This window comes from Neurospora hispaniola (assembly GCF_033458365.1).
Source record: "Neurospora hispaniola strain FGSC 10403 chromosome Unknown B0T23scaffold_8, whole genome shotgun sequence".
NCBI classification, from domain to species: domain Eukaryota; kingdom Fungi; phylum Ascomycota; class Sordariomycetes; order Sordariales; family Sordariaceae; genus Neurospora; species Neurospora hispaniola.
Window position 1 is genome coordinate 1429919 of NW_026944413.1, and position 23069 is coordinate 1452987.

The 23069-nt window shown below is 51.6% G+C and overlaps 7 protein-coding genes and 2 non-coding genes across 9 annotated transcripts; 7 read left to right on the forward strand and 2 right to left on the reverse strand.

Annotated features, from left to right (window-relative positions):
- Positions 1-104: 104 nt before the first annotated feature.
- On the forward strand, positions 105-2421 carry B0T23DRAFT_325196 (amino acid permease-domain-containing protein; the record flags this gene model as incomplete). The annotated part of the gene is made up of 6 exons (XM_062835487.1): positions 105-393; positions 514-753; positions 834-929; positions 999-1533; positions 1607-1996; positions 2115-2421. 6 exons carry the CDS (start codon positions 105-107, stop codon positions 2419-2421), a joined length of 1857 nt encoding a protein of 618 aa, XP_062689264.1.
- A 2-nt stretch (positions 2422-2423) lies between these two features.
- Positions 2424-5343, reverse strand: B0T23DRAFT_232027 (uncharacterized protein). Its single transcript, XM_062833902.1, has 2 exons — positions 4692-5343; positions 2424-4635 (listed from the first exon to the last, which is right to left on the reverse strand). The coding sequence occupies exons 1-2, from the start codon at positions 5156-5158 to the stop codon at positions 2526-2528; spliced, it is 2577 nt and encodes an 858-aa protein (XP_062689265.1). The 5' UTR covers positions 5159-5343; the 3' UTR covers positions 2424-2525.
- Positions 5344-7337: 1994 nt separating this feature from the next.
- On the forward strand, positions 7338-9050 carry B0T23DRAFT_324220 (pyruvate decarboxylase; the record flags this gene model as incomplete). Its single annotated transcript, XM_062835407.1, has 1 exon — positions 7338-9050. One exon carries the CDS (start codon positions 7338-7340, stop codon positions 9048-9050), a length of 1713 nt encoding a protein of 570 aa, XP_062689266.1.
- A 921-nt stretch (positions 9051-9971) lies between these two features.
- B0T23DRAFT_t341 lies at positions 9972-10042 on the reverse strand. Its single transcript has one exon. It is a non-coding gene; the product is annotated as a tRNA-Gly (tRNA).
- Positions 10043-10702: 660 nt separating this feature from the next.
- Positions 10703-12243, forward strand: B0T23DRAFT_415309 (uncharacterized protein; the record flags this gene model as incomplete). The annotated part of the gene is made up of 3 exons (XM_062839586.1): positions 10703-11833; positions 11974-12086; positions 12196-12243. The coding sequence occupies exons 1-3, from the start codon at positions 11179-11181 to the stop codon at positions 12241-12243; spliced, it is 816 nt and encodes a 271-aa protein (XP_062689267.1). The 5' UTR covers positions 10703-11178.
- A 2790-nt stretch (positions 12244-15033) lies between these two features.
- B0T23DRAFT_407630 (uncharacterized protein) lies at positions 15034-16545 on the forward strand (the record flags this gene model as incomplete). The annotated part of the gene is made up of 2 exons (XM_062839208.1): positions 15034-15894; positions 15958-16545. 2 exons carry the CDS (start codon positions 15034-15036, stop codon positions 16543-16545), a joined length of 1449 nt encoding a protein of 482 aa, XP_062689268.1.
- Positions 16546-17214: 669 nt separating this feature from the next.
- On the forward strand, positions 17215-17287 carry B0T23DRAFT_t332. The gene has a single exon. It is a non-coding gene; the product is annotated as a tRNA-Lys (tRNA).
- Positions 17288-18944: 1657 nt separating this feature from the next.
- Positions 18945-20680, forward strand: B0T23DRAFT_232146 (uncharacterized protein). Its single transcript, XM_062833903.1, has 2 exons — positions 18945-19188; positions 19286-20680. The coding sequence occupies exons 1-2, from the start codon at positions 19144-19146 to the stop codon at positions 20441-20443; spliced, it is 1203 nt and encodes a 400-aa protein (XP_062689269.1). The 5' UTR covers positions 18945-19143; the 3' UTR covers positions 20444-20680.
- A 1324-nt stretch (positions 20681-22004) lies between these two features.
- B0T23DRAFT_407632 (uncharacterized protein) lies at positions 22005-23042 on the forward strand (the record flags this gene model as incomplete). Its single annotated transcript, XM_062839209.1, has 3 exons — positions 22005-22056; positions 22350-22858; positions 23007-23042. 3 exons carry the CDS (start codon positions 22005-22007, stop codon positions 23040-23042), a joined length of 597 nt encoding a protein of 198 aa, XP_062689270.1.
- Positions 23043-23069: the final 27 nt, after the last annotated feature.

A 23069-nucleotide genomic window follows, 5' to 3' on the forward strand; every position in this document is an offset into this window, starting at 1 on the left:
AACAGGTTCCCGGTTTATCTTGTCTTTCATGCCGTAACACAACACCGCTCTAGTCTTTCTCTGCACTTGCTCACCTATCGATACTGATCCAGATACTGACGGCAATGTCCTTCAACTGGCGACGGCCGTTCACTCGCCGGCAAGGCGATGATCTTGCTAAGAGCGAATCCCACTATCGACCCAATGGGCCCTTCGACGGCGATGGTGGCACCGTCAGCGACGGCAGTCTCCAATACACCGTCGAAAAAGGCGGCAACGACTCTCCGCCTGCGTACCAAGAAGCCACGGGCGCGCCGGTCGAAGTCAATTCCCCGCTGGGATACTCCGTCGGCCCTCTGTCCATCATCATGCTCAACATCGGCAAGATGATTGGCACGGGCGTGTATTCGACTCGTGAGCCACCCCTCCAGTTCTTCTCTTATCCTTCTTTCTCTGCGTTTTCCGTGCGTACTATCATGGGCTGGTGTTGATTGCGTCCATCTCGATCTTGTTTTTCGGGAAACGGCTATACAGCATCAAACATCCTTCGAGGTACCGGATCTGTGGGCCTCTCCATGATCTTCTGGGCTCTCGGCTTCTTGACGTCGGTTGCGAATCTCTCGGTGTATCTCGAATATGCGGCGTACTTCCCGAATCGATCGGGGTCTGAGGTGGTGTATCTGGAACAGGCGTATCCAAGACCGAGATGGCTGTTCCCGACGGCGTTTGCGTTTCAGTCGGTTGCGTTGTCGTTTAGTAGCAGTAATGCTATCGGTGAGTGTTTTGCTTGTTCCATCTCTGAAGCGTTCAGGGAAAAAAAGATGGTTGGACTGATTGACGTGAATGACACGCAGTCCTTGCACAGTACTTGTTCAGAATAAACGGCCACTCTCCAACAGCTTGGGAACTCAAAGGCGTAGCTGTAGCTGGGTACACCGTCGCCGCTTTGTGTACGTCTCTTTCCACTCTTACGTCTATGCCACTCTCTCATTGCTAACTCGCTCCCTTTTATTTTTCAGTCGTCTCCTTCCACACCCGCCTCTCATACCTCTTCGCCAACGGCATCGGCATCATCAAAGTCCTCACCCTCATCTTCATTTCCATAACCGGTCTGGTCGTGCTAGGCGGGCATGTCTCCACCACTCGGATCCCCGACCCCCGTGTCAACTTTCGCGATGCTTTTTCTGGCCAAGCAACGCCCTACGGCATCACCAATGCGCTGTACAAGATCATCTTCTCGTACGCCGGGTTCGAGAACGCCTTCAACGTGGTCAACGAGGTGAAGAGCCCCGTGAAGCAGATCAGAAGGAACGGGTTTGTCGCGCTACTCATCGTGGCCGTGCTGTATATCCTGGCGAATGTGGCGTACTTTGCCGCGGTGCCGAAGGAGGAGCTGGTGCAGAGCCAGCAGATTGCGGCGAGCCTGTTCTTTACCAAGGTGTTTGGGTCGAGTGGTGCGGTGAGGGGGTTGAATTTCCTGATTGCCTTGAGCTCGTTTGGAAATCTGATTGCTGTGTTGATTGGGTCGTCGAGGTTGATTAGGGAGTGTGGAAGGTGAGTCTCGAGGAATCTGTTTGTCGGTCATGCTCATTGTGATTGCTGACACATGTTCTTTCCGTGATGACAGGCAAGGCGTCCTCCCCTTCCCACGCTTCTGGGCTTCCACCCGTCCCTTTGGCACTCCGCTTGGACCGTACTTCGTCAAATGGGCGCTGACTATCCTCATGATTTTGGCGCCTCCCGCTGGTGACGCCTTCAACTTCATCACCGATCTCCAAGTCTTGCCTTCGGCCTTCTTCCAGTTGATCATGGGAATAGGTTTGTACGTCGTCCGGTACCGGCGGTTTCGGCTTAACCTTCCTCGCCCGGAGTTCAAAGCCTGGGACCTCGTAGTCGTGTTCAACATCTTGGTACAGCTGTACCTGATCGTCATGCCGTGGTATCCGCCCGCGGGAGGAGCGTACGCGGGCGATGTCAGCTTTTGGTACGGGACCTATGTGGTCACGGGTATCGGAATGTAAGTCCTGATTTTTTTTTTTTTTTTTTTTTTTTTTTTTTTTTTTTTTTTTGGTCCCTAATATTGTGAAGTCACTGCGATTTGTAGAAAAGGAGTGGTCAACTAACGCGGGCACCAGCTTGATCGCATGCGCCATCTATTACTACCTCTGGATCTCCGTGATCCCGAAGCTGCGGGGCTATCGCATTCGCCAGGAGGTTCTGCGACTTGAGGATGGTGCGCAGAGTCACAGACTTGTCAAGGTGCCGGTTGCTAAGTTGGCTGAGTGGGATGCCACGCATGATGCTGTTGGTCGCCCGTTGGATGGCTCCACGATTCGTCCACATCGCGGCTCGGCTGGAAGTGACGGCGGTTCGGACGAGAAAAAGCAAACTTCGGCGGATGAAGTACCGCTAGGAAGAGATGACCAGCATGTAAAGAAGTGAAGAAACATTACTGAGCTGTCATGACGGATATATTTTGTTCAAATCTTGTGTGCTCTATCGGCCAGTCTCTTGGTATGTCGCGCTATAGGAGAGTGACAGTCACCTCATGACTCGATTTCCTCTTTTCTCTCATTTCTCAAAACAACATCAAGCCACCTCTTTGACCGATCATGAGACTCCATGCCTGCTTCTACTGTCGGTCCTGTCGTTGACCCGGCGTTTGGTTCCAAGTCTGACTCTGGATCCTCATCTATCGAAACTGCGCCCATATTCTGAAGCTTCTGAACTAGCTTCGCAAAGGCTTTTTTTTCATACTTTAAAACACATGCCCAGTCTTCTTGAAACCCTTCTGGCAACCAGTCACGAATTTTTCTGCGGCCGGTCTGACAACATTGCAATATTCCACTCAGATCGACAGATTGTGCAAAGTTGTCATAGTAGTTTTCCAGTAGAAACAACAACGCAGCGGGTGGAGTGAAGAAAATGGTAGCTAGAAACTCGACAACATTGCCCACGAATTTCATCTCTTTCGGGTTGTGATGGCTGCCGTACACGTGATAGTCATACCATATCAAGTCCAAGGATGAGCAAAGAAGGTGACTGCCGACAGTTTCAAGCAGAGATCGAGAAAGATGGAAGGCTGACACGACTAGAAGACGGAGTAAAACAATGATTTCGTCTGACGGTCTATCCCCAACCCACTCAATTCCATAAAGAGTCGACAGGGTATAATAGTATGGAATGTATTCTGCGTTGGTTTCTTGGGGAAGATCAAGCAGGAAAAAACGGAATACCAGCTGGGGATCCAGGAATTGTTCAGGAAACAAAACGGTTTGGATAAGTACCGCATGCCCGAAGAAATCGCGACGATCGACATCGCATTCGTCGCGATCAATTCGCATTCGGAGAAGTGCATTGGGCAGGTAAGTCTTCATCGTTGCTAGGTCAAGACACTTGAGCTGGTTTGATGGCTTGAATCGATCGGAAGTCAGGAATTCTTGAATGGTGTAGTGGGAGAGATCGCAATATAACACCCCGGGGGGTTCGTCGGGTTCGTCGTCCTTCTCAAAAGAAACAAGGCAACCACAGCAATCTTTAAGCCTGTCGAGATTACAAGGAACAGAGATTTGGTTGGCCCGTTCTGAGGATCCATAACGATGCAACGCATAGTAGCTCAAGATCTTGGAAGGATCCAAGAGATCGTCAAAGAGCTCGTACAGATCTTCCGCGTAGACGAAGATGATCCAATGGATGGTGAATCGGACAAGTTCGAGATCATCTGGATGAATAAGATTCAAGATCCTAATGTAGGTTTCGTCCAAGTCCTTGGGGAGAGTTTTGATCGTTTCCCTGACGTCTTCGTGCGTTGCGCAGTTGAGGCGACGAAGGATATCCAACTGGCAGACCGCCCAACGAAACATGCCTTTTGCTCCTTTAGCAAGTGCATCAACCACCTCAAGCTTCAGATCGTCGGGCCAGTGCTTGAAACTGTCGCTTTGACTGATCCTGCTGCGGACAAAGACCCGAATATCCTTTTCCACCTCCTCATGTGAAGTATGCACGGGAAGGGAGACGGGAGTCATGACTCGCTCAATGTCGGCATATTCACGGCTAGTGGTCAAGAGTCGGATTTTTTGAAATCGCGGGTTGGTAGCCAGTGTACGAAGAACATCCAGGAGAACATCTCGCGGCTGTTGACTCTCATCCAAAGCATCAACCACGACATATACCATGTCCAAACCGTCGAGTTGTGCATGGAGCGCTGAAAGGAGTTTGGTTATGTCCGGATCTTGGCCGCTTCGGTAAATATCGTAGGTCAAGCTCGAGACCGTGTCAGTTTTCCGACAGAGTTGGCTGATGAGCCATCGGAGGAAGGAAAAGGTTTCATCCTGGTTGTGGCCGTGATAGCAGTAATAATAGACGAGTGCCACGTTGCCCGAGCATTTGGTCTTGATGAGTTGCTCGATGATACGAGAGGCAAGGATGGTCTTCCCTGCCCCGGGGATGCCATGGATCCAAAGAGAGCGTTCCTTGGACTGGTTGTTCACCCACAGGTTCCACTCTTGGGAGCGGAAGATCCAGTCACCGGTTCCCGTCTCATAGAGGCTTTTCGTGGCGTTGTGATTTGAAGAAGGGTTGATTTGGACGAGCCAGGCGTGCAGTCTGTCCTGTTCGGCCCGATCGAGCTTCGCTTTCATCGACTGAACCTCGGATCTGTTCATCCGAGTTAGATATCACCATGTATACAACTGCAATTATGACATACGTACAATACAGATGCAGTGAGAGCTGCGCCGATGGTCTGCTTGTGTGTTGTGATCGCCTTCAGTAAGGCCACTGCTTCGTCTTTTCTGAAAGGCCAGGCGAGTTCATCCAGAGTTGGCAGCCTCGCCTGCAACCGTCTGCGCTTAGAACGACTGCCTCCAGGTGCAGCTGTGCCAGAGGCCGAGTTCAGGTTGAGAAGACTGTGTAACTTGTGAATCGTTTCTTGACACCCTTGTATTGGTCCATCATGTCCTCTAAGTTGTCTGATGATTTGTGCGTCTTCGAAATCCTCTTCGCGTAGTATCTTCAATCCTTCTAATACTGAGGTGAGCGAGTTAAGTTCGATGAAGATCACTCGGATTTCGCGCGGATGGTTCTTGATGCCGTCAATGTAGCTCTTGCAGGTCTTTGCGACTTCTCCTGCTAGGCCTACTACGGCGATGAGGCTAGCCGTGAACGATAATGGATCCATAAGGACGACGTGACGAGCGGAATGAGCGAGGAGAGCATCGCCTGGATTGACGAAATGATAAAGTGCGATGGTAGCGATACATAATATTTCGACCAGCACACTTATTCGGTTGTGAGCGAAGGCTTAGCATTTTACTCATCTGGTCAGCCAGTTGTTGGGCTGCGGCAGTGCTGAATAGTGCCCGATTTCCAAAGGGCTGAAACGCGGATGCTTCCCATTTGACCAGTCGCGAATGCCATGTCGAACCGAAGTACTCCCATTGAGCACAACACCCATTTGCAGGCATCGAGCTGAGCGCCTGGCTATCAGCCATCAATGAACAACCAGAATTACGCTGGCTTCTGACAGGTAAGGAAGGGCGGAATATCTCCATGTTGGTACCAAACAGAGAGGAGGTGAGGAGACAAGGCAGACAAAGTGTTCAGTCTCGGGACAACAGCTTTGGTTCGTATGCCGGCGAGGTGATTCGGTCAATCCGCGGCCTCGCACTCAGAATAACGGTGCGCGTCATGGTGGAACAAGCAAATCGGGAAGCAGGCCAAAAGGCGACGAAGTGGTCAACATTTTGTCACATCTCGCGATTGTGGGAGAAGGTTGAGCAGGCAGAAGTAAACGGGTACACGAGGGGTGGTGGGTGCCTTTTGTTGGCTGGGCGCCAAGGCTGCTCCCACCCTCTCACCTTAGCAGATATGGTACATGTGTTTAACACATTTGGTACTATAAATACAAGCTTGCGCCAAACCTTTCATCGACGAAACCTGTATCAGAAATATCTGTGTTCTCATTGACTTTGTAAGGACGGAGGTTCCGATGATCAGTTTTCGTCTTGAGCTCAATGAGTTGTGTTTAGAATTTGGGGTAAAGAAGCGGCCGCCCTCATCTCCGTTGCCTTGGTTGAGGCGGCGCTTCCGAGGGACGGAGGTGAAAGTGTTAGGTCACAGGAGGGAGAGTCCTCATTTCCCAAGTCAGACAACTTTGACATGATACGATTTGCAAACTCTCTTCTTCGGAATCTGTTACCCCTGTCTTAGCTATGTAACTTGGAATTTCCAAGATAACACTGAGAAAGTGGTTGGATGGATATTGGTGGTCTGTCGGTTGACAGGCTTCTCAGCATTTGGTTTGCGTTGGTCTGATTGTCCGTCCCTCACTAAAAAACATGTCCCATATTTTCTATCCTCATGCCATGAGCGCCCAGACCCAACAACGCACCCATCACCCTCAGGGGACCTGGGACCCTAGGTAGCCTCAAGGTAACTTTCGAGCTCATGTCAACACCGAGCATTGACCACATCGACCTCAAACCTCAACAAACAGAACAACCGACATGAGTTCAGCCCACGTTGCCATTCGGCAGACGGATCCGAATCGTGCTGACTGTTTTGAAATTTTACCGCCGGATGGTGCCGTCTCGGAAGGCCAGCCTGAGGCGATCTGTGTCTGGCATGTCGCCGACGCGGTTAAGGTCCGCTTTTCTGGGGCGCAACTCCACCAGCCGCCAATGGGAAGGGCCGGTGTGGCTTGGGTGCGAGTGCCTGGATTGCGGCGGTGGTCTGATCAAGTCGTCGAATGCTCGCTGCATATCGGACCGAACGAGGCCGCTTATCTTTCCCTACAACACTTCATCTCGACCGACGTCGAACAACCGGAGCCCAGCAGCGGATGGCCCTGTGCAACGTCGTAATCGATGGTCCCCCACTCCTGCCTATGATGCTTGCCCGCATGCTCTGACTTCACAACCTCGTAACAGAATGTTCACACCACCAGCCGACCGTGGTTGCGCTTGGTCCTGATGGCCCCCTGTCCAAGCAACTGGCGACAGTCTGGCCATTGCTCCCAACGAACGACACCATGCAGCATGCATCAGCACACCTTCCTTGTCCCTTGGCCCATGGCGAGACGCCCGGAGCGTCTTCGGGGACATGTCATCGCGGAGATGGCCTCAAGCCATCATCAATGGCAATACTGTAGCAGGCCATCGGGACGAGCTCTCTGAGCCAATCATCACATCACCGTGGTCAACACAGGACAATAAAAGGCTTCTCGCAGCCCGCCGTCCTCTTGAGTACCAGACTTCTGCATGGTCATGAAAGTACAGCTTCGACACTACCACTACTACTACCACCTCCAGTCTTTGACACTTCTTCACCACCAGATCTCACCCTAAAGAGAGAGCATCATGGTAGCCCAACAACAAGGAAAGTTCACGGTGGGCGACTACCTCGCCGAGCGTCTTGCTCAGGTCGGCGTCCGCCATCACTTTGTCGTCCCCGGCGACTACAACCTCATCCTCCTCGACAAGCTACAAGCTCACCCGGATCTCAAAGAGGTTGGTTGCGCCAACGAGCTCAACTGCTCTCTTGCCGCCGAAGGCTATGCCCGTGCCAACGGCATCTCCGCCTGCGTTGTCACTTACAGCGTTGGTGCCCTCTCGGCCTTCAACGGCACCGGCAGTGCCTACGCAGAGAACCTCCCCTTGGTCCTCATCAGCGGCTCGCCCAACACCAACGACCCCAGTCAATATCACATCCTTCACCATACCCTCGGCCACCCGGACTACACCTACCAGTATGAGATGGCCAAGAAGATTACCTGCTGCGCCGTGGCCATACCCCGCGCCATCGATGCACCCCGCCTGATCGACCGTGCCCTCCGCGCCGCTATCCTTGCCCGGAAGCCCTGCTACATCGAGATCCCCACCAACCTCGCCGGAGCTACCTGCGTGCGCCCCGGCCCCATCAGCGCCATCACCGACCCCATCACCAGCGACAAGAGCGCTCTTGAGGCCGCCGCCAAGTGCGCTGCCGAGTACCTCGACGGCAAGCTCAAGCCCGTCATCCTGGTTGGCCCCAAAGCTGGCCGTGCCGGTTCCGAGAAAGAGCTCATCGAGTTCGCCGAGGCCATGGGCTGTGCTGTTGCCCTGCAACCTGCCGCCAAGGGCATGTTCCCCGAAGACCACAAGCAGTTCGTCGGCATCTTCTGGGGACAAGTCAGCTCCGATGCCGCAGATGCCATGGTGCACTGGGCCGACGCCATGATTTGCGTCGGCGCTGTCTTTAACGACTACAGCACGGTCGGATGGACTGCCGTGCCCAACATCCCGCTCATGACCGTCGATATGGATCATGTCACCTTCCCCGGCGCACACTTCAGCCGCGTCCGGATGTGCGAATTCCTCAGCCACCTGGCCACCCAGGTCACCTTCAACGACTCCACCATGATCGAGTACAAGCGCCTCAAGCCCGACCCCCCGCACGTGCACACGGCCGAACGCGAGGAGCCGCTCTCGCGCAAGGAGATCTCGCGACAGGTGCAGGAGATGTTGACGGACAAGACCAGCCTGTTCGTCGACACGGGCGACTCGTGGTTCAACGGCATCCAGCTGAAGCTTCCTCCTGGCGCCAAGTTCGAGATCGAGATGCAATGGGGCCACATCGGCTGGTCGATCCCTGCGGCCTTTGGCTACGCCTTGCGCCACCCTGACAGGCACACCATTGTGCTGGTCGGCGACGGATCTTTCCAAGTGACGGCCCAGGAGGTGTCGCAGATGGTGCGCTTCAAGGTGCCCATCACCATTATGCTCATCAACAACCGCGGCTACACGATCGAGGTCGAGATCCACGACGGTTCCTACAACAAGATCAAGAACTGGGACTACGCCATGTTGGTGGAGGCCTTCAACAGCACCGACGGCCACGCAAAGGGCCTGCTGGCCAACACGGCCGGCGAGCTCGCTGACGCTATCAAGGTGGCTGAGAGCCACAAGGAGGGTCCTACGCTGATCGAGTGCACGATTGATCAGGATGACTGCAGTAAGGAGCTCATCACCTGGGGTCATTACGTGGCTGCTGCGAATGCGAGGCCTCCCCGCAACATGTCGGTGCAGGAGTAAGGATGATGCTAATGTGGATAGGCATGTTGAAATGACGGATGTGATACCAAATGATAGTATTATCAAAGATACAACGGCGGCGGCGGCGGCCGAGGTGGCAATGGTGGTGGTAGACAATGGGCCACGATATAGTGTATGGAAAAAGGTTAAACGGGGCTTCAAGTTTTTGTCATGTCAATAAATGTTTTGTTTTCCTTTTAGGCTTGTTTCATAGATCGTTCATCTCATCTCAATTTCTATATATCTCTCCCTCTCCTCATTCATATCTCTGTCTCTCCCGGTTTTGGTTAAAATCTATACAAGGACAAATGGTAAACGAACAAAAAAAACTATACAATCGGATCAGGTTGGTGGCTACTATAGAAGACCAGGTAGAATAGTTTCGGGTGTGGGCTTCGAGAATTCCTCGCAGGAATTGTAAGCAAGCCGTCTTGAATAAAATCACTTTGATACTATCTTTATTTATCACGCAATGAATTTTGTCGTGCCTGGGCAACGACCTGGTATTATCATATTCAGTTGTCATCGTGATTCGGTGCTCTCCTCCGCTCTCCGAAAACACCAAGATGCTACTGCTCCATAGTGATGTCAAACGTCAATGCACAACTAAACGGTTCGTTCCGAGATGCTCGGGCGGGGGCTTACGTTAGCGGAGTTGTCATCCGATTTTTTGGCAATTCTGAGCCTCAGCGATAAACAAACTGTCAAAGCATACGTGGGTGATTATCCTGCTACGATATCTGTGATCTGAAATTGAACAACAGGAAAAAAAAAACACAACAACAAAAACATGAGATTTTATTTTCGTTCATACCATGCTATTTATGCAAATGAGACGAGGTGGTATGTATCAATACGGATAAGAAAGATGAATACGGATAAGAAAGAACAAAAGAAAAAAAAAAAAACCTGCAAAAGAAATGCGCCAGCCGCGAATCGAACGCGGGGCCCATCGATGGCAACGATGGATTTTACCACTAAACCACTGGCGCTGGTTAGTTACTGATACGTACTTTTTTAGGATAGTTGCCCTATATCTCAAAAAACCTTCATCCCTGCTAGCTCTGTTACTCTTGTTCATCTACGTACGGCTGGAGCACCAAGCATACGCCGAGTGATGACACAAGGGAAGATATGTACAGCACATGACAATGAGAAGATAAACGGAGAGAAAAACAGAGATTAAATAGGCACAAGAACGATTAAGAAGATATACAAGGTGATTTGCCAAGTATCTTCCGTTGCGTTGTGGCACCTACCTACCTACCTACCTACTTACCGAATCGACGATGTTACTCGTCTCCTCACTCTCGAAGTATCCCAATCCTCATCAAAGGATCCGAAAAAGAGACTGAGCATAAGAGATGGTGGCTTTCCAAAATTGCAAACCGCTAACTAGCTTTTTCTAATCGGTCTGGTTGGACCGAGACCAGACCACATCAATCGTCTGGTCAAACATGTTTCTTGGCTTGCGTTATGAAGTCGTACTCATACAGCAAGAAAAAAACAAAGTCGGAGGCATTCCGACGATCGAGCCCGAGTTCGAACAAACGGAGCCTAAAACCGGGACATGGGATTTGCACTCAGCCCGGATGGCGGCGCGGAGATCGGAGGATATGGAGCCCGGAGTACGGAGCTGTACCGAGCACTGGCTTGGCCCCGCATCATCTTTGGTAACTTACTCCAGTCATCACTTAAGCCTCCTGGCCTTAGGAACATTTGAGAAGTTGCTCGTAGGTGGGATTTCTGTCAATCGCATCTATCAACCCTCCCGTTTCAAGGTTCTGGTCTAGAAAGCCCGCATCCTTTTCCCCCTTTGGATAAACGGGTTCTGTCATCAAACGCCTAAAATAGTTCCATCCTGGGTCCATCTCATTGGTCTAGCATGGAAAACAGCCTGTGAGGTGAGCTGCCCTGGAGATGCAGCAGGTATGCTTCTAGCAGGCACGACGGAGCTTATGGAAGCTTGAGTGCCTGGTTAGTTGCGTGCGCCTTGCATTTCCTCTTTCTCACGTTCGTGTGTTTACCTAGAGGTACCTCCTCAATCTGCTCTGTCCCCGCCAGGACAATTTCCTTGCAGGGAAAATGTCAACGAACATCCAAGATCACGAACTCTGTCTTGCACAAAATGGCCACTAGGAACCTCTTGAACTTCAGCCTGGGTCTTTTCCACGTCTCCATGGCCGTGGCATCATCATCAGCCCAATCTCTCACCGTCGGCTCCCCCTCCAACCCCCCCTTCGGCCTTCCTTCCTCCGACTTCGCCCTCGCCATCGCACACCCCGTCTCGAACGCCTCATTTCCAACCACAGGCTACAACGTCTCCATCCCCGCGGGCCCCGCCGACGCCACCGGCAGTGAAATTCCCGGGTGGTATCTCTCCATCAGCGTGGCAGCCAACATACCCTTGACCAACGCATCCGACACCTCCTCCTCCTCCATATCGGCCAAAGACAAAAAGAGCAAATTCACCGAGGCGGCGGTCCTATCGCTTGTGCCTCCTTCTACCCACCGACAGGAAGGGCTAGACGCCGAAAGCTGGAGGGTGTGCGCCATCGTGTTTACCGGGGGGTTATCGGGCGAGACGACGGAGACGGCGCAGACCGCGCGGTTGGACGGTACTTGTGCGGCGTTGTTGCCGAGTGAGTGTATTCAGGGGTTGCAGATCAATAGCGTGGCGAATAACACTGGGAAGGACAAGGATGATCTAGGGGCGTGTGGGAGTTTGGCGGTTCCTGATGCGTGTTTGGAGTATTTCGGGGGGACAGTCGGGGTTGGGTATGGTGAGTTTTCCACCTTGGGTTGATGTGTTGATGTCCACTGGCGTGGACCTGGTGGTGTCGAGAGATATACCATGGACGAGTAGATGCTGATTCTGTGCTAACATGATGACTTCTTCTTCTTCTTCTTCTTCTTCTTCAAGAGATCGAGAGCAGCAACTTTGATCAAAGCAGTCGACGGTATTCCTTCTTTGCGGCGGCTTCGGCTCCAGCTGGCAAAGACAACGCCTCGGCGCTTGTGGCTATGGAGCGCGTGGTATGGCCGGTGGTGATAACGTGGACACATTTCTCTTCTAGCGGTGAGGTCCATGATAGCGCTGGCTGGCTGTCTTGCGTTAAGGCGCCGAATACTACGAATTGGATAGCCGCGAAGAATGCAGGAATGGGCAAGGGAAAGTCTATGTGGGCTTTGATTGTTGCTCTTGTCTTAACGGGTGTTGTAACCGCCATCTAGATGGGTAGTTCGATGACCCAAGACCGGGCCTACATGGGTGGAATGGGATCTCGACGCTGCTCAGTTATCGAATGTAAGGCAGAACAAGGAGTATGATTGTGATGGTGATATGTATTGTCGATCTATGTTGTTCTATTTTGTCGCCATCCTCGTTGCCACTGCTGTCGCGAGATGTTAGCTGGCGCATCAGGGGCTGTCGGTCATTCTGCGGATGCTGCTTGGCAATATTCGCCCAAACCCTCTAATTATCCGAAAACAATTTTCTGCACAGCATAGAAAACAGGTTAGAAATTCCCTTTCTTGGATCACATCCTCATCATGGTCACCGGATGAAGCCAAGAAGTGTCGTTGGGGTGTGGGATTTTAGAGTTGCCCAGCGTCACTAGCGTTGCCCTGAAGCTTGGGGCCATGACGGTCTAGGCTGCCCACTAACGAGTTCGGTTAGGTACCTGGCACGGGCCTCTTCCAATCAGTTGGTTCCTCACTGTCTCGACGGGAGATGTGGCTGCCTGGCCAAGCCGCTCCAACATCGATCTCAAAAGCATCATGAAGTTGGGTTGGTATCCAACTTGATGCAGCTTAGCGCCCGCCTTTGTCTTTGGAGGTTGTTGACACGGCCTCCCGAGCCCTTCTTGCACACGACAGGTTTTTATGGCGATGAACCTCGCTGATGTGAGTGGAAACTTGTTGATCGTTGTGCTTCTACCGCTCGTACATAGCTACTGTGTATGTATTCTTGTCAGGATGGCATCGAACTCTGACTGGACTAGGCCTAGGTAGCGTCCTGTGATTGTGATGGATGGCAGCAGCCACTTGACACCATCAAGATGATGGCGCATAGGTGCCCCCTTTTTGGTGCAGTCCAGACCTTCTCCGGCTTTAGCCATTTGCAGGGATATCCCCTCACAACCTAAGTGTCTGGTGTGGAAATTACTGACGCTGGAAGACACTCACATAACGCAAAGCGTTGATCAAGGCATCATGTTTGTCTCAAGTTGAAGAGTATGTCTCAATACCTCTCATCATGCTCTTCTGGACTCGTAGATGTAGTTGTCTCGGAATACGATATGGATACCAAGTTCTAGAGTCGTTCCTGAAATGGAAAAGAAACCCACGGATGTCTGACAGCTTGGCGGCTTGCTTGGCAGGAGTGGCCGCGGGGTGGGTGTGGACCCTGGGCCTGCCGAGGAACGGTTGCATCTGCGTTAGAACATCCATCTCCATTGCACCAGGGCAGGGCAATCTCCACGAAGAGGATGGAATATGAGCTCCCTGAATATCGTCAGGTTGGTTTATCGCGCAACTGTCATTCTAAATGAAAGAGTGTAACTTCGAGTTGATGAGCATCAACACGATCAACAGTTACATTCGTCCTGAAACAAGCACTCGGTTCAAAACGGCCTCGGGATCTTCATTCTTGCCTTGCTTTCCCCTGAGAGTGTGCCCGGGAATTTTAGTGGATCGAGAGGGGATCATCCAAGTATCTGGCGATTGCATGCGAATCATAGCAGTAAACGGCAGCCACATTGCTGCCCATGCCTTGATTGGCAATGTTGCGGCATTAGTAGGAGAGGTACCTCGGCTCAATCCCACGCCCGCCGATGCTGGGATTCCAGTTCCATCTTCAGTTGTTCCCTTCACTACAGTTTCTCAACAGATTGACCAGAACACGATAGGTACTAGTATTGTAGAACCAAGTATCTCCCAGTAGGTATGTCACGGTCGAGTTACTATGTATCCCAAGCACTGCGCATTTTTCCCACAGACCAAGACGTATCCCGGCGTGTCGGTTCAATTAGGACGACTCATCCCATGCTTACCCTGGGTTTCCCGTTCAGGCTCTAGCAGGGGAGAGCCACCATACCACGACCCAATGCGATGAGACAGAACAAAAACAGCTTATTTCATTTACTCTACCGTGTGCTCCATTCAACCTCCGATCAGAGACATGACATGTCAGAGCCCTTTCGAGTCGACACCGCCCCTCCCTCCCCTCCCTCCTTTGCCTCCTCCTCCTGCGTTGCAGGTCCTTACTTCTATGTACCTGCGAGTCTGCTTCACCTACCTGAGGTAGATACCTACCTAGGTACCTTACCGATTGACATTTGTCAGTTTGGTTTGCCATCTCGAACAAGCAACATGGCGGCATGAAAGCCCCCAACATTGGACTTTTCTTTTTTTTCCATCCGTTTAGCTGGTGTCTTTGAGCCATTGATATCCCCAACTTTTCCATGCTACCACTCAGGAACGGGTCCCGGTATGGTGGGCTCGTATTTGGTATCTCTAGTCGCTCATTAATTCCTCTTTCAGCCCTGTCTAGCGTCTACCCTGCCACCTTTTCCCACGCTTCTCCATTCCTTATTTTAGCCGCCCTGCAACCAACCCTGCATTCCGCGAGTCCGGCGCTGAGGTTTGAACCTTGCCGAGCCCACCTGGAGGGATCCCCGGCTTACGCGATCACAGGAGACTGACTTGATCCCGATTCCACTCGCCGCCCCTGCTGCCCTCCACTCAAGGCACTAAAGATACACCTCCACCCACCTCTTCGTGATTCTCCAGGCGATCGTCGAACCTGGTGGATCATTCAGCTCCATGGGGAACTCGAGAGTGGCATGACGTCTGCACTCTCTCTTGATCGCGAATGAATCTTTCTTTTTCTGCGCCTGCGACCTGATCTGTTTCCCTTCAAATGATCAAGACGCCCCGTCGTGGCCAAGACAGCCTCTGCTTCATCCCCACGCTGCCCAGGATGTTCACGCGCAAATCCATCACCATCGCCCTATGTGCGGCTTTCAGTCTGCTTCTTCTTCTGGCCACCTCGAGGCGTCTTGGCGGCTGGACTGCCATTGACGACCCTCTCTACCAGTCTGGTGGCCATGGTCACCACCCTCCCCCACCGCCGGGACACAATGGTCCTGGCCCCAGGCCACATCCCTCCGAGAACCCAGACTGCGCCGGTTACCCGATTCCCGACAACATTCTGGTTATCATGAAGACGGGCGCGTCGGAATCCTTCAACCGCGTGCCCACTCAACTTATGACGGTGCTCAAATGTGTACCCGACTTCCTCATCTTTAGCGACATGGAACAGAAGATTGGTGGATACCCGGTGTACGACAGCTTGTCCAACGTGTCAGCCGAGGCCATGGAGGGGAACTCGGACTTTGACCTGTACCGTCGCCAAAAGGCGTGCCCTGTTGATGTCGAGGGCTGCAACAAGCAGGGCAACCCCGCGACCGAAGGCTGGAATCTCGACAAGTATAAAAATGTCCACATGGCGGAGCAGACGTATAAGATGCGCCCAGGCTACGACTGGTACGTCTTTGTAGACGCCGACACATATGTTCTGTGGCCCAACCTGGTACACTGGCTAGGCAAACTGAACCCGAACAAGAAGCACTACCTTGGCAGTGTCACCTTGATCCAGGGCTTCAGATTCGGTCATGGCGGGTCGGGCTATATCGTCAGCAAGGCGTCGATGAAGGCGCTCGTCGACGAGAATCCGGGCGTGGGACAAAAGTACGACTTGCGCGCAAAGCGTGAATGCTGCGGAGACTACGTTTTTGCCTTGGCGCTCAAAGATAACGCTGATGTCTCTGTCGAACAAATGGTGAGTTTCTCTGTGCGCACGAATTGAGAACAGATTCAATGTACTAACCAAGGTGTTTCACAGTGGCCGACCATCAACGGCGAGAAGCCCGCAACGCTCCCGTTTGGTCCCTGGCATTGGTGCCACCCAATCGTGACAATGCATCACATGAACAGCGAAGAGATCAACACGTTTTGGGAGTTTGAGCGCCGCTTCCGCAGAGAGCAAATTGCATCAGGAAAGCCGCGACCGCTTCTCATCAAGGACATCTACCACGAATATCTCGAACCCAAGCTCAAGCGCGAGCAGCTTGACTGGGACAACAAGTCCGACGACCGTTTCTATGTCGACATTTCCGCAAAACAATGGGACGAGGGCACCCTTCATCGCATGAAGCCGGCGAACGAATACAACGAGCTCGAAAAGGTCGCCCACCGATCAGCCTCCGACTGCGAAGCGGCGTGCAAGAGCTTGCCTCCCGATGACTGCGTGCAATACAAGTACGAGGATGGAAAGTGTGCCATGCATAGGTCCTTCATTCTGGGCAAGCCGGTACCGAAGAAAGAAGGGGCCAAGCAAAGCATCAGTGGTTGGGATGTTGAAAAGATCAAGGAGTGGACCGAAAGGGAGAAGGTCTGCGACAAGATCCAGTGGCCGAACCTCTCTAGCTAAATGGGCACATTCGAAGAAAAAAAACAGAAAAAACAGCATCATATTTGAATCATAGCGGCCATCGCCCCATGACCTGCGTCAAGCTGGCTTTAAGTGGCCGTCACTCCACACACGCATTTCTCGGGTGCCGAGGTGCGCTTCTCGTGTGCGGAGGCGCGCAAGCACATGCACAACATTCCTCGGATGTTGCAAAAGAATGGGTGCAGTGTGAGAACTCGGTCCGCAGCAGTTGCATAACAACGTGGATCACGAGGGTCATAAAGATATACTTGCTTAAGTAAGGAAGAAGTCCGCTTATAACACCATCGGATTGGGATAATCTGGGCATAAGGAGGATTTTTCGAATGTGTAATACTTGGCTTGGACTTGGGAGATCATGGACAAGAGGGATAGAGGGCGTTATGGTGCTTTTGGGGGTTTACTCTTACCATGGGGACAGCGGATAGCACAAGCGGATATAGCGCATTGTCGGACACATCTGCATTACGATGACGATAATCAAAAGATAGTTGGAATGACTAACTTCAGTTGTTCATAATCATACTAATCATCTTCAAGGTCTAATCGTGTTATTTTAATTGACATCCAAGTAGAACCGACTGAGGCTGCTTATGACTCTTAAGGAGTACGACTGGGCAGGATTTCAACATCCAATGGCAGCTCGCAGCTGCCCGGCTAGCTCAATCGGTAGAGCGTGAGACTCTTAATCTCAAGGTTGTGGGTTCGACCCCCACGTCGGGCTCAATTCCCGATGTTCAACAACATCTTCTTTTTTTTGGTTTTTTTTCACTTCGAGAACACAAAGCAGTGATGACAGTGCCGAATCATTTTATTTTGGGTTAGACGATCTGAATGGTTATTCGGTATGTGGCCGCGGGCAGGCGAGCGGGCGGGCGGGCGGTTGGGGACGGGATGAGATTGAACCAACACGATTAGCGAGATGAGCACCGTCAGAAACCACAGCTAGTCGACCTTATGAACGCAAACAACGACAGGTCCCGGAGCATCCGGATGGTGGCTGGTGAATCGAACAAAGTTGCCTTTGGATCCTCGGAATGACCCAAGTACAAACAATAACAAAACTCGTTACTTGTACATACCATGGTTGCTCCCTACTTTGGTCGACTTCCCCACCCACGACATGGTGAAGCTGTTGTTTCAGCGTTAAACTCCCGTGTTCCGTTTCCTCGAGGTTTGTCGAGCTTCAAGTTGTGCTCGGGTGTTTTTCCTCTGCCCCTGAGGCGCAGCAACTCAACTTGTCGCATGGTATGATAGTTCCTAGCGTTCAGGGGCTTAAATGGTTCAAGCTTTTCGGGGGGGTCAGGGTCCAACCTTGATGACGTCAATTCCGGAAAGATGTCGCTCTGGATGGATGACGGCGGATGTATCACGCCCGGACCGGCACAACTAAGCCAATGTACCGAATACACTACCTCTTGGGGGTTGTTCGCCGGGGTTCAAGACAGCCAGAAAAAAAAAAAAAAAAAAAAAAAAAAAAAAAAACCTCGAACCGGTAAAATGAATTTCTTCAAAATAGGGTGAATGCATCTCAAGCCCTTTTTCATTCTTCACAAAGTCACCCGAGGTGCTTCTCTCATGTCATACAGGCCACTACCACGCAAGCGAGAGCCCATGCGGCACTCATATCAGTGGTGCATGCATGGATGCAGTGTATCTTATCAGCAACCAAACATCTGCACGATGCGCCCGGAATTCCCACGATCCGGGAGGTCGCAAAAGGTTTCCGAAACACGTTCGGGCACCTGTCAAAATGCCACAACGCATAGTACAACAAAGAGCAGGAGAATTAGCGATGTGCCGACGGTTGTGTCATGCTGAAGGCAATATGCCTAGGTACAGTACATACCTCTATGTAGATGTCGGATCGTTGTTACTGTTGGTCCAAGTCATCTGGACTTCTAATGATGAGAGACTTTGGATGATCGTGTCCGAGCTGCGACAGATGTCGCGACAGATGTGAAACAAGTTCGATCTGATCCCCCTTAGCCACGAGTCGCCAAGGCATAAAACTATAATTCTGCGTTGAAATTCCTTCCGAACTGATTCTTGTTCGACAAACGTGTCTTTACAATAAACACAGCACTTGTTTCTTTTTAGTTCTGTTGTTTTTGGTGTGTTGTTTCTCTGCATTCTGCTGAGCAACTGACTCCTTCGATTTTCGCACCAATGTCGATGCATCACCACCCGCACTTACACAAAAATCGGGAATAGCTGCCAAGATCGACTTGCACATCACTTACACATGCTGTCTTGGCGAACCACCAGCAACTGAACGAAGACGACATCAACTCATAGCACCATTCTTTGGACATTAATTCGTCCACACTGTACCGTTTCCGCCAACCGATACTTTAGCAATCAACAAGCACAATAAGATCGGGGCTACGCGATCAAGATCACTTGACAAGCGCAGGCGACACTCACTCTTGGCAGGCCCAAGTGGAAGAAGAATACAACACGTCAACGACGAGACGATCACTTGATTTAATATAAACCCCATCGAACCCAACAATTCCTTTGTGCTGCGCACCATCACGCCTAGTAATCAACCTACCCTCAAAACTTCAATTCTTCGCCATGGATCACAAATCAGTCTCGTCTCGAGTACGAGACCTCGCCAAGGTACGCATTCCTCCACTTCTTCCCATCCACCCACCTGCCTGCTAGCACTGTTCGCTTCAAGGCCTCATCATCACTAACACACCTTTCTTCACTCCAGTTTCTATCAACAGTCAAAGGCGACCTCTCCAACATCACCGGCCCGCCGCACCTCCTGGCCCCGTCCTCCGTCGTCGAAGTAGGCCACTGCTGGGCCCAACGGCCCTCCGTCTTCGCCGCGCCCTCGCTCGAGTCCGACCCCGAAAAGCGCATGCTCCTCGTCCTGCGCTGGTTCCTCATCGCTTTGCGCAGCCAGCTCTACATCGGCTCTACCGGTTCCAAGAGCAGCAGCATCCGCAAACCGCTCAACGCCTTCTTGGGCGAGCTCTTCTTGGCGTCCTGGACCGACGCCGAGAAGAAATGCACCACCACGCTCGTCTCGGAGCAAGTCAGCCACCACCCGCCCATCACCGCCATGCACGTCAGCGACGCCGAGCACGGCATCCGCTCGACGGGGTACGCGCGCGTCGAAATGACGTTCAATGGCACCGTCAACATCCGCCAGGTCGGCAACGCCGTGCTGCATATCGATCGGTTTGATGAGGATTACCTGATTCCGCTGCTGGACGCCAAGGTCCGCGGCATCCTGTCCGGGTGCATGTACCCGGAGGTGCTGGGTACGTATTCCATCATTGGCAGCAGCGGGTACCAGGCCGAGGTCCGGTTCACGGGCGAGGGCATGATTCGGGGGAAGCGCAACTCGTTTGAAGCGCGAGTGTTCCATAGAGATGATCCCTCGAAACAGACGCTGTATGAAGTCAAGGGGTGCTGGAGCGAAGGAGGGTGGACGGTGCGCGATCCGCGCATGGGCGAGACGGTGGAGGTGTATGATATTGATGCGCCTGAGAACCAGCCGGTGCCGATTGTGGTTGATTCACTGGCCGAGCAAGATCCGTGGGAGTCGAGGAGGGCGTGGGAGGGCGTATTTAGGGGCATGGCGGAGGGCGATATGCGGATGGTGTTGAATGAGAAGACGAGGATCGAGCAGGCGCAGAGGAAGATGAGGGTTGAGGAGAAGGAGAGGGGGATTGTGTGGGAGCCTCTGTTCTTCAAGAGCGTGCAGCCCGAGGAACATGAGGTCTTTCATCGGTTAACGGAGGGGACGGGACTGAAGTTGCTTAGTGAACGGACGAAGGGGGTGTGGAAGCCGGATTTGGAGAGGATCAAGAAAGCGCAGAGGCCATTTAGGCTGGGTGTTACACCTTTGGGGTACTGTTGATTGTGTGGGACATTCATTTGGAGCATGTTCATGGTTTTTTGATGTTGTTGTTTTTTGTTGGGTTGCAGGATATATGGAGCGTCGGCGTTTAGGCATGGGGGTTGTTATGCGCTATGAATAACAAATCTACAGATAGTCCGTTAGTGCGGTTCGAGAACATAGCCAACGTCACGATTTAAACGGCCATAAACACACATTGAAATCTCCTTTGTTGATCCTGAAAATCCTCGAACATATCCAGTGGACTCTGATGTTTGTTTCACATTTGTTAGACTGATGGCTCCTTAATTGTTTTTTGTTTCCCATCTCGAGAAAGTCGCGAACTAACTGAGTGAATGTACATTGTTGGGGGAGGGGGAAGGGGTGTGCATGTTGCAGGATTCTCTGCTTTGAGGGAACCAATTCGAGAAATCCTTCTTTCAACCGAACAAACGTGACAATTTCTCACATTGCAATGAACTTCAGCATTACCTCTACCCTTTCATTAGTACCCATCGAAGATGAGTTGTCTTACGCACATCTCCGACTGCGGGAGCGTTCGAGTCGAAGGAAAGGAAGGGTTCGTAACGAAACGATGACAGAATCCAATCCTTAACCTGCAGGATATCGGCTGGCACAAGAGGCGAAGGAGGTGAAGGCCTGTCCTCTGGTAGTCCACCTGTTGAAGTTACGCTAACTGAAGGTTGAGTCAGTGATGATTACATCTGGTGTGGCTACGAAACGTGTTGCCGCTGCCATGCTTTCATCACTACCTTGAAACACTTAAGAGAAACTCAACAGCAAATAGGCTGCTTTCTGCCGTTCGAGTGATAGAACCATATGGTCTCAATTGTCTCCACGTGGCCGAGGCCGTTACAAGCCGTGCCATATTCATTTCTAGGTGACGACTCCCATTGAAGGACACTCTCAGACACTGGGCTAGATGATTCGATCACTGAAACTCGAGAGAAAAGGCCAAAAAAATGTGTTGATCCAGATCAAAACAGCTGTGTGTCCCACTCAGTAGTCGTAATCTTACCAGCCCTCGACAGGAAACTAAAACATGAGTAGTCACCATTACCCAAGTCAACCCCCGCCTCCAACTGTGACCACTGCAGTGCACTCAGTTTAACCGGAGACATCCATTCCGCTCTACTTCAGCCGCCGTGCGGTATGAGATCGAATTGAGGTTCACGGCACTCAATACAGCTTATATACGTTTCGTATCATTGCACAAATGAAGGGCCAGTGCACAGAAAAAGATGGTTGCAGCTGATGAGCAATTTAGAAGACCGCGGGACGATGAAACCTTCCATGCGGAGTGGGTGATGAGACTGTAGTGTCAGTCCATCGATTGTTTGCAACTTCCGGTTTGGTGGGCTTCAACACGGCAAGCCGGCCGGGCAGCCAAGAAGGAACGTAAGTGTAACTACTCCATTGTTCTTTCTTACACTGCAAGTTGTAGTAATAACCATCATAACCAAGTAATCTCCCTTGACTGTATTAGAGTGATATCAATGGTAACCGCTTCTAGCTGATTTGCGTTTTACTGTTTAGGTTGCCGCTTCTCGGAGAACCAGAAATGCTCAGGTGCGAGTTCGGGTTCCGCGCCCATCCTCCGGTTATTGACAACGGTATAATGTGGAAAGGCTAAAATAAAATATCAGGATAATCTAGGATAACGAATAAATGACCGGCAGATGGATTGCTGGAAGGGCCCTATCCCTCATTGACTTCGGAACAATATAGGTTTTCATCCGCGCTGTGAAAAGTCAGTCATGAGCAGATATTGTCAGACATTAAAAGCATCGCAATGAGAAGCTTTAATTCTCCTCAGGCGAGCCACAGAACTAACTGTCTGCATCGCACAATCGACATCTTTCCATAATATTCACCGCTACCCGTCCATCAATCAAGAAGAGTAAAGTCCAATTCTACAACCGCCAAAATGTTCTCCCCTTGCCCCAAAACACTCCTCCACCCATAACATCCTCCATCCCCACCCCAACGACCTTACAACCCGGCGCCTACTGGATCCGCGCCGTCGTCCCACCCAATTACCACAAATACCTCCAAACCAAACCCGCCAACCTTCCCGGCCCCGCCATTCTCGACTCCTACACCACAGCAGGCCAATTCAACATTGTCGACGGGCAGCTAGTCAACAAAGTGTCCAGTCCGCCTCTGTACTTGTGGGTGGAGGAACCGCCGCCCAACTCATCGCCGCCAAGGACGCTGGCAACGTGGTTCAATACCACTAGAAACCCCTTTGGTACGTTTGCGTGGCAGGGGGACACGCTGACGTGGAGCGTGGCGAGCATCAAGAGGCAGAATGTGGCGGCTTGGTTGGTGTGTAATCAAAAGGATCAGGGAGCGCTGTTTGTGAATACGGGGGCTTATGGGTATCAGACGCCGAGCGGGTGTGCGGATCAGACGGTAGGGTTTTTTTTTTCCCCTCCTTCTTTTCTTTTGTTTCTTGATTTTTTATACTTTATAGTTCTTTTTGACCCTGATATTCTCTCAATCGGTGATGGTAATGGTGGTAGTGTGAGACGCGAGTGGGCTGGGCTAACAGATGGAATAGATACACTATTATAACGACAAGACTGCAAACAACTAGCAGAGGACATAGGAATAAAAGGACTTG

Bases quoted from the DNA above. Each gene is read 5' to 3' on its own strand.
- B0T23DRAFT_232027 (XM_062833902.1), bottom strand. From the start codon at position 5,158: ATGGATCCATTATCGTTCACGGCTAGCCTCATCGCCGTAGTAGGCCTA. The intron at 4,636-4,691 runs GTACGTATGTCA...TCGGATGAACAG, and splicing joins GCTCTCACTGCATCTGTATT to ATCCGAGGTTCAGTCGATGA.
- B0T23DRAFT_232146 (XM_062833903.1), top strand. From the start codon at position 19,144: ATGGATCACAAATCAGTCTCGTCTCGAGTACGAGACCTCGCCAAG. The intron at 19,189-19,285 runs GTACGCATTCCT...TCTTCACTCCAG, and splicing joins GAGTACGAGACCTCGCCAAG to TTTCTATCAACAGTCAAAGG.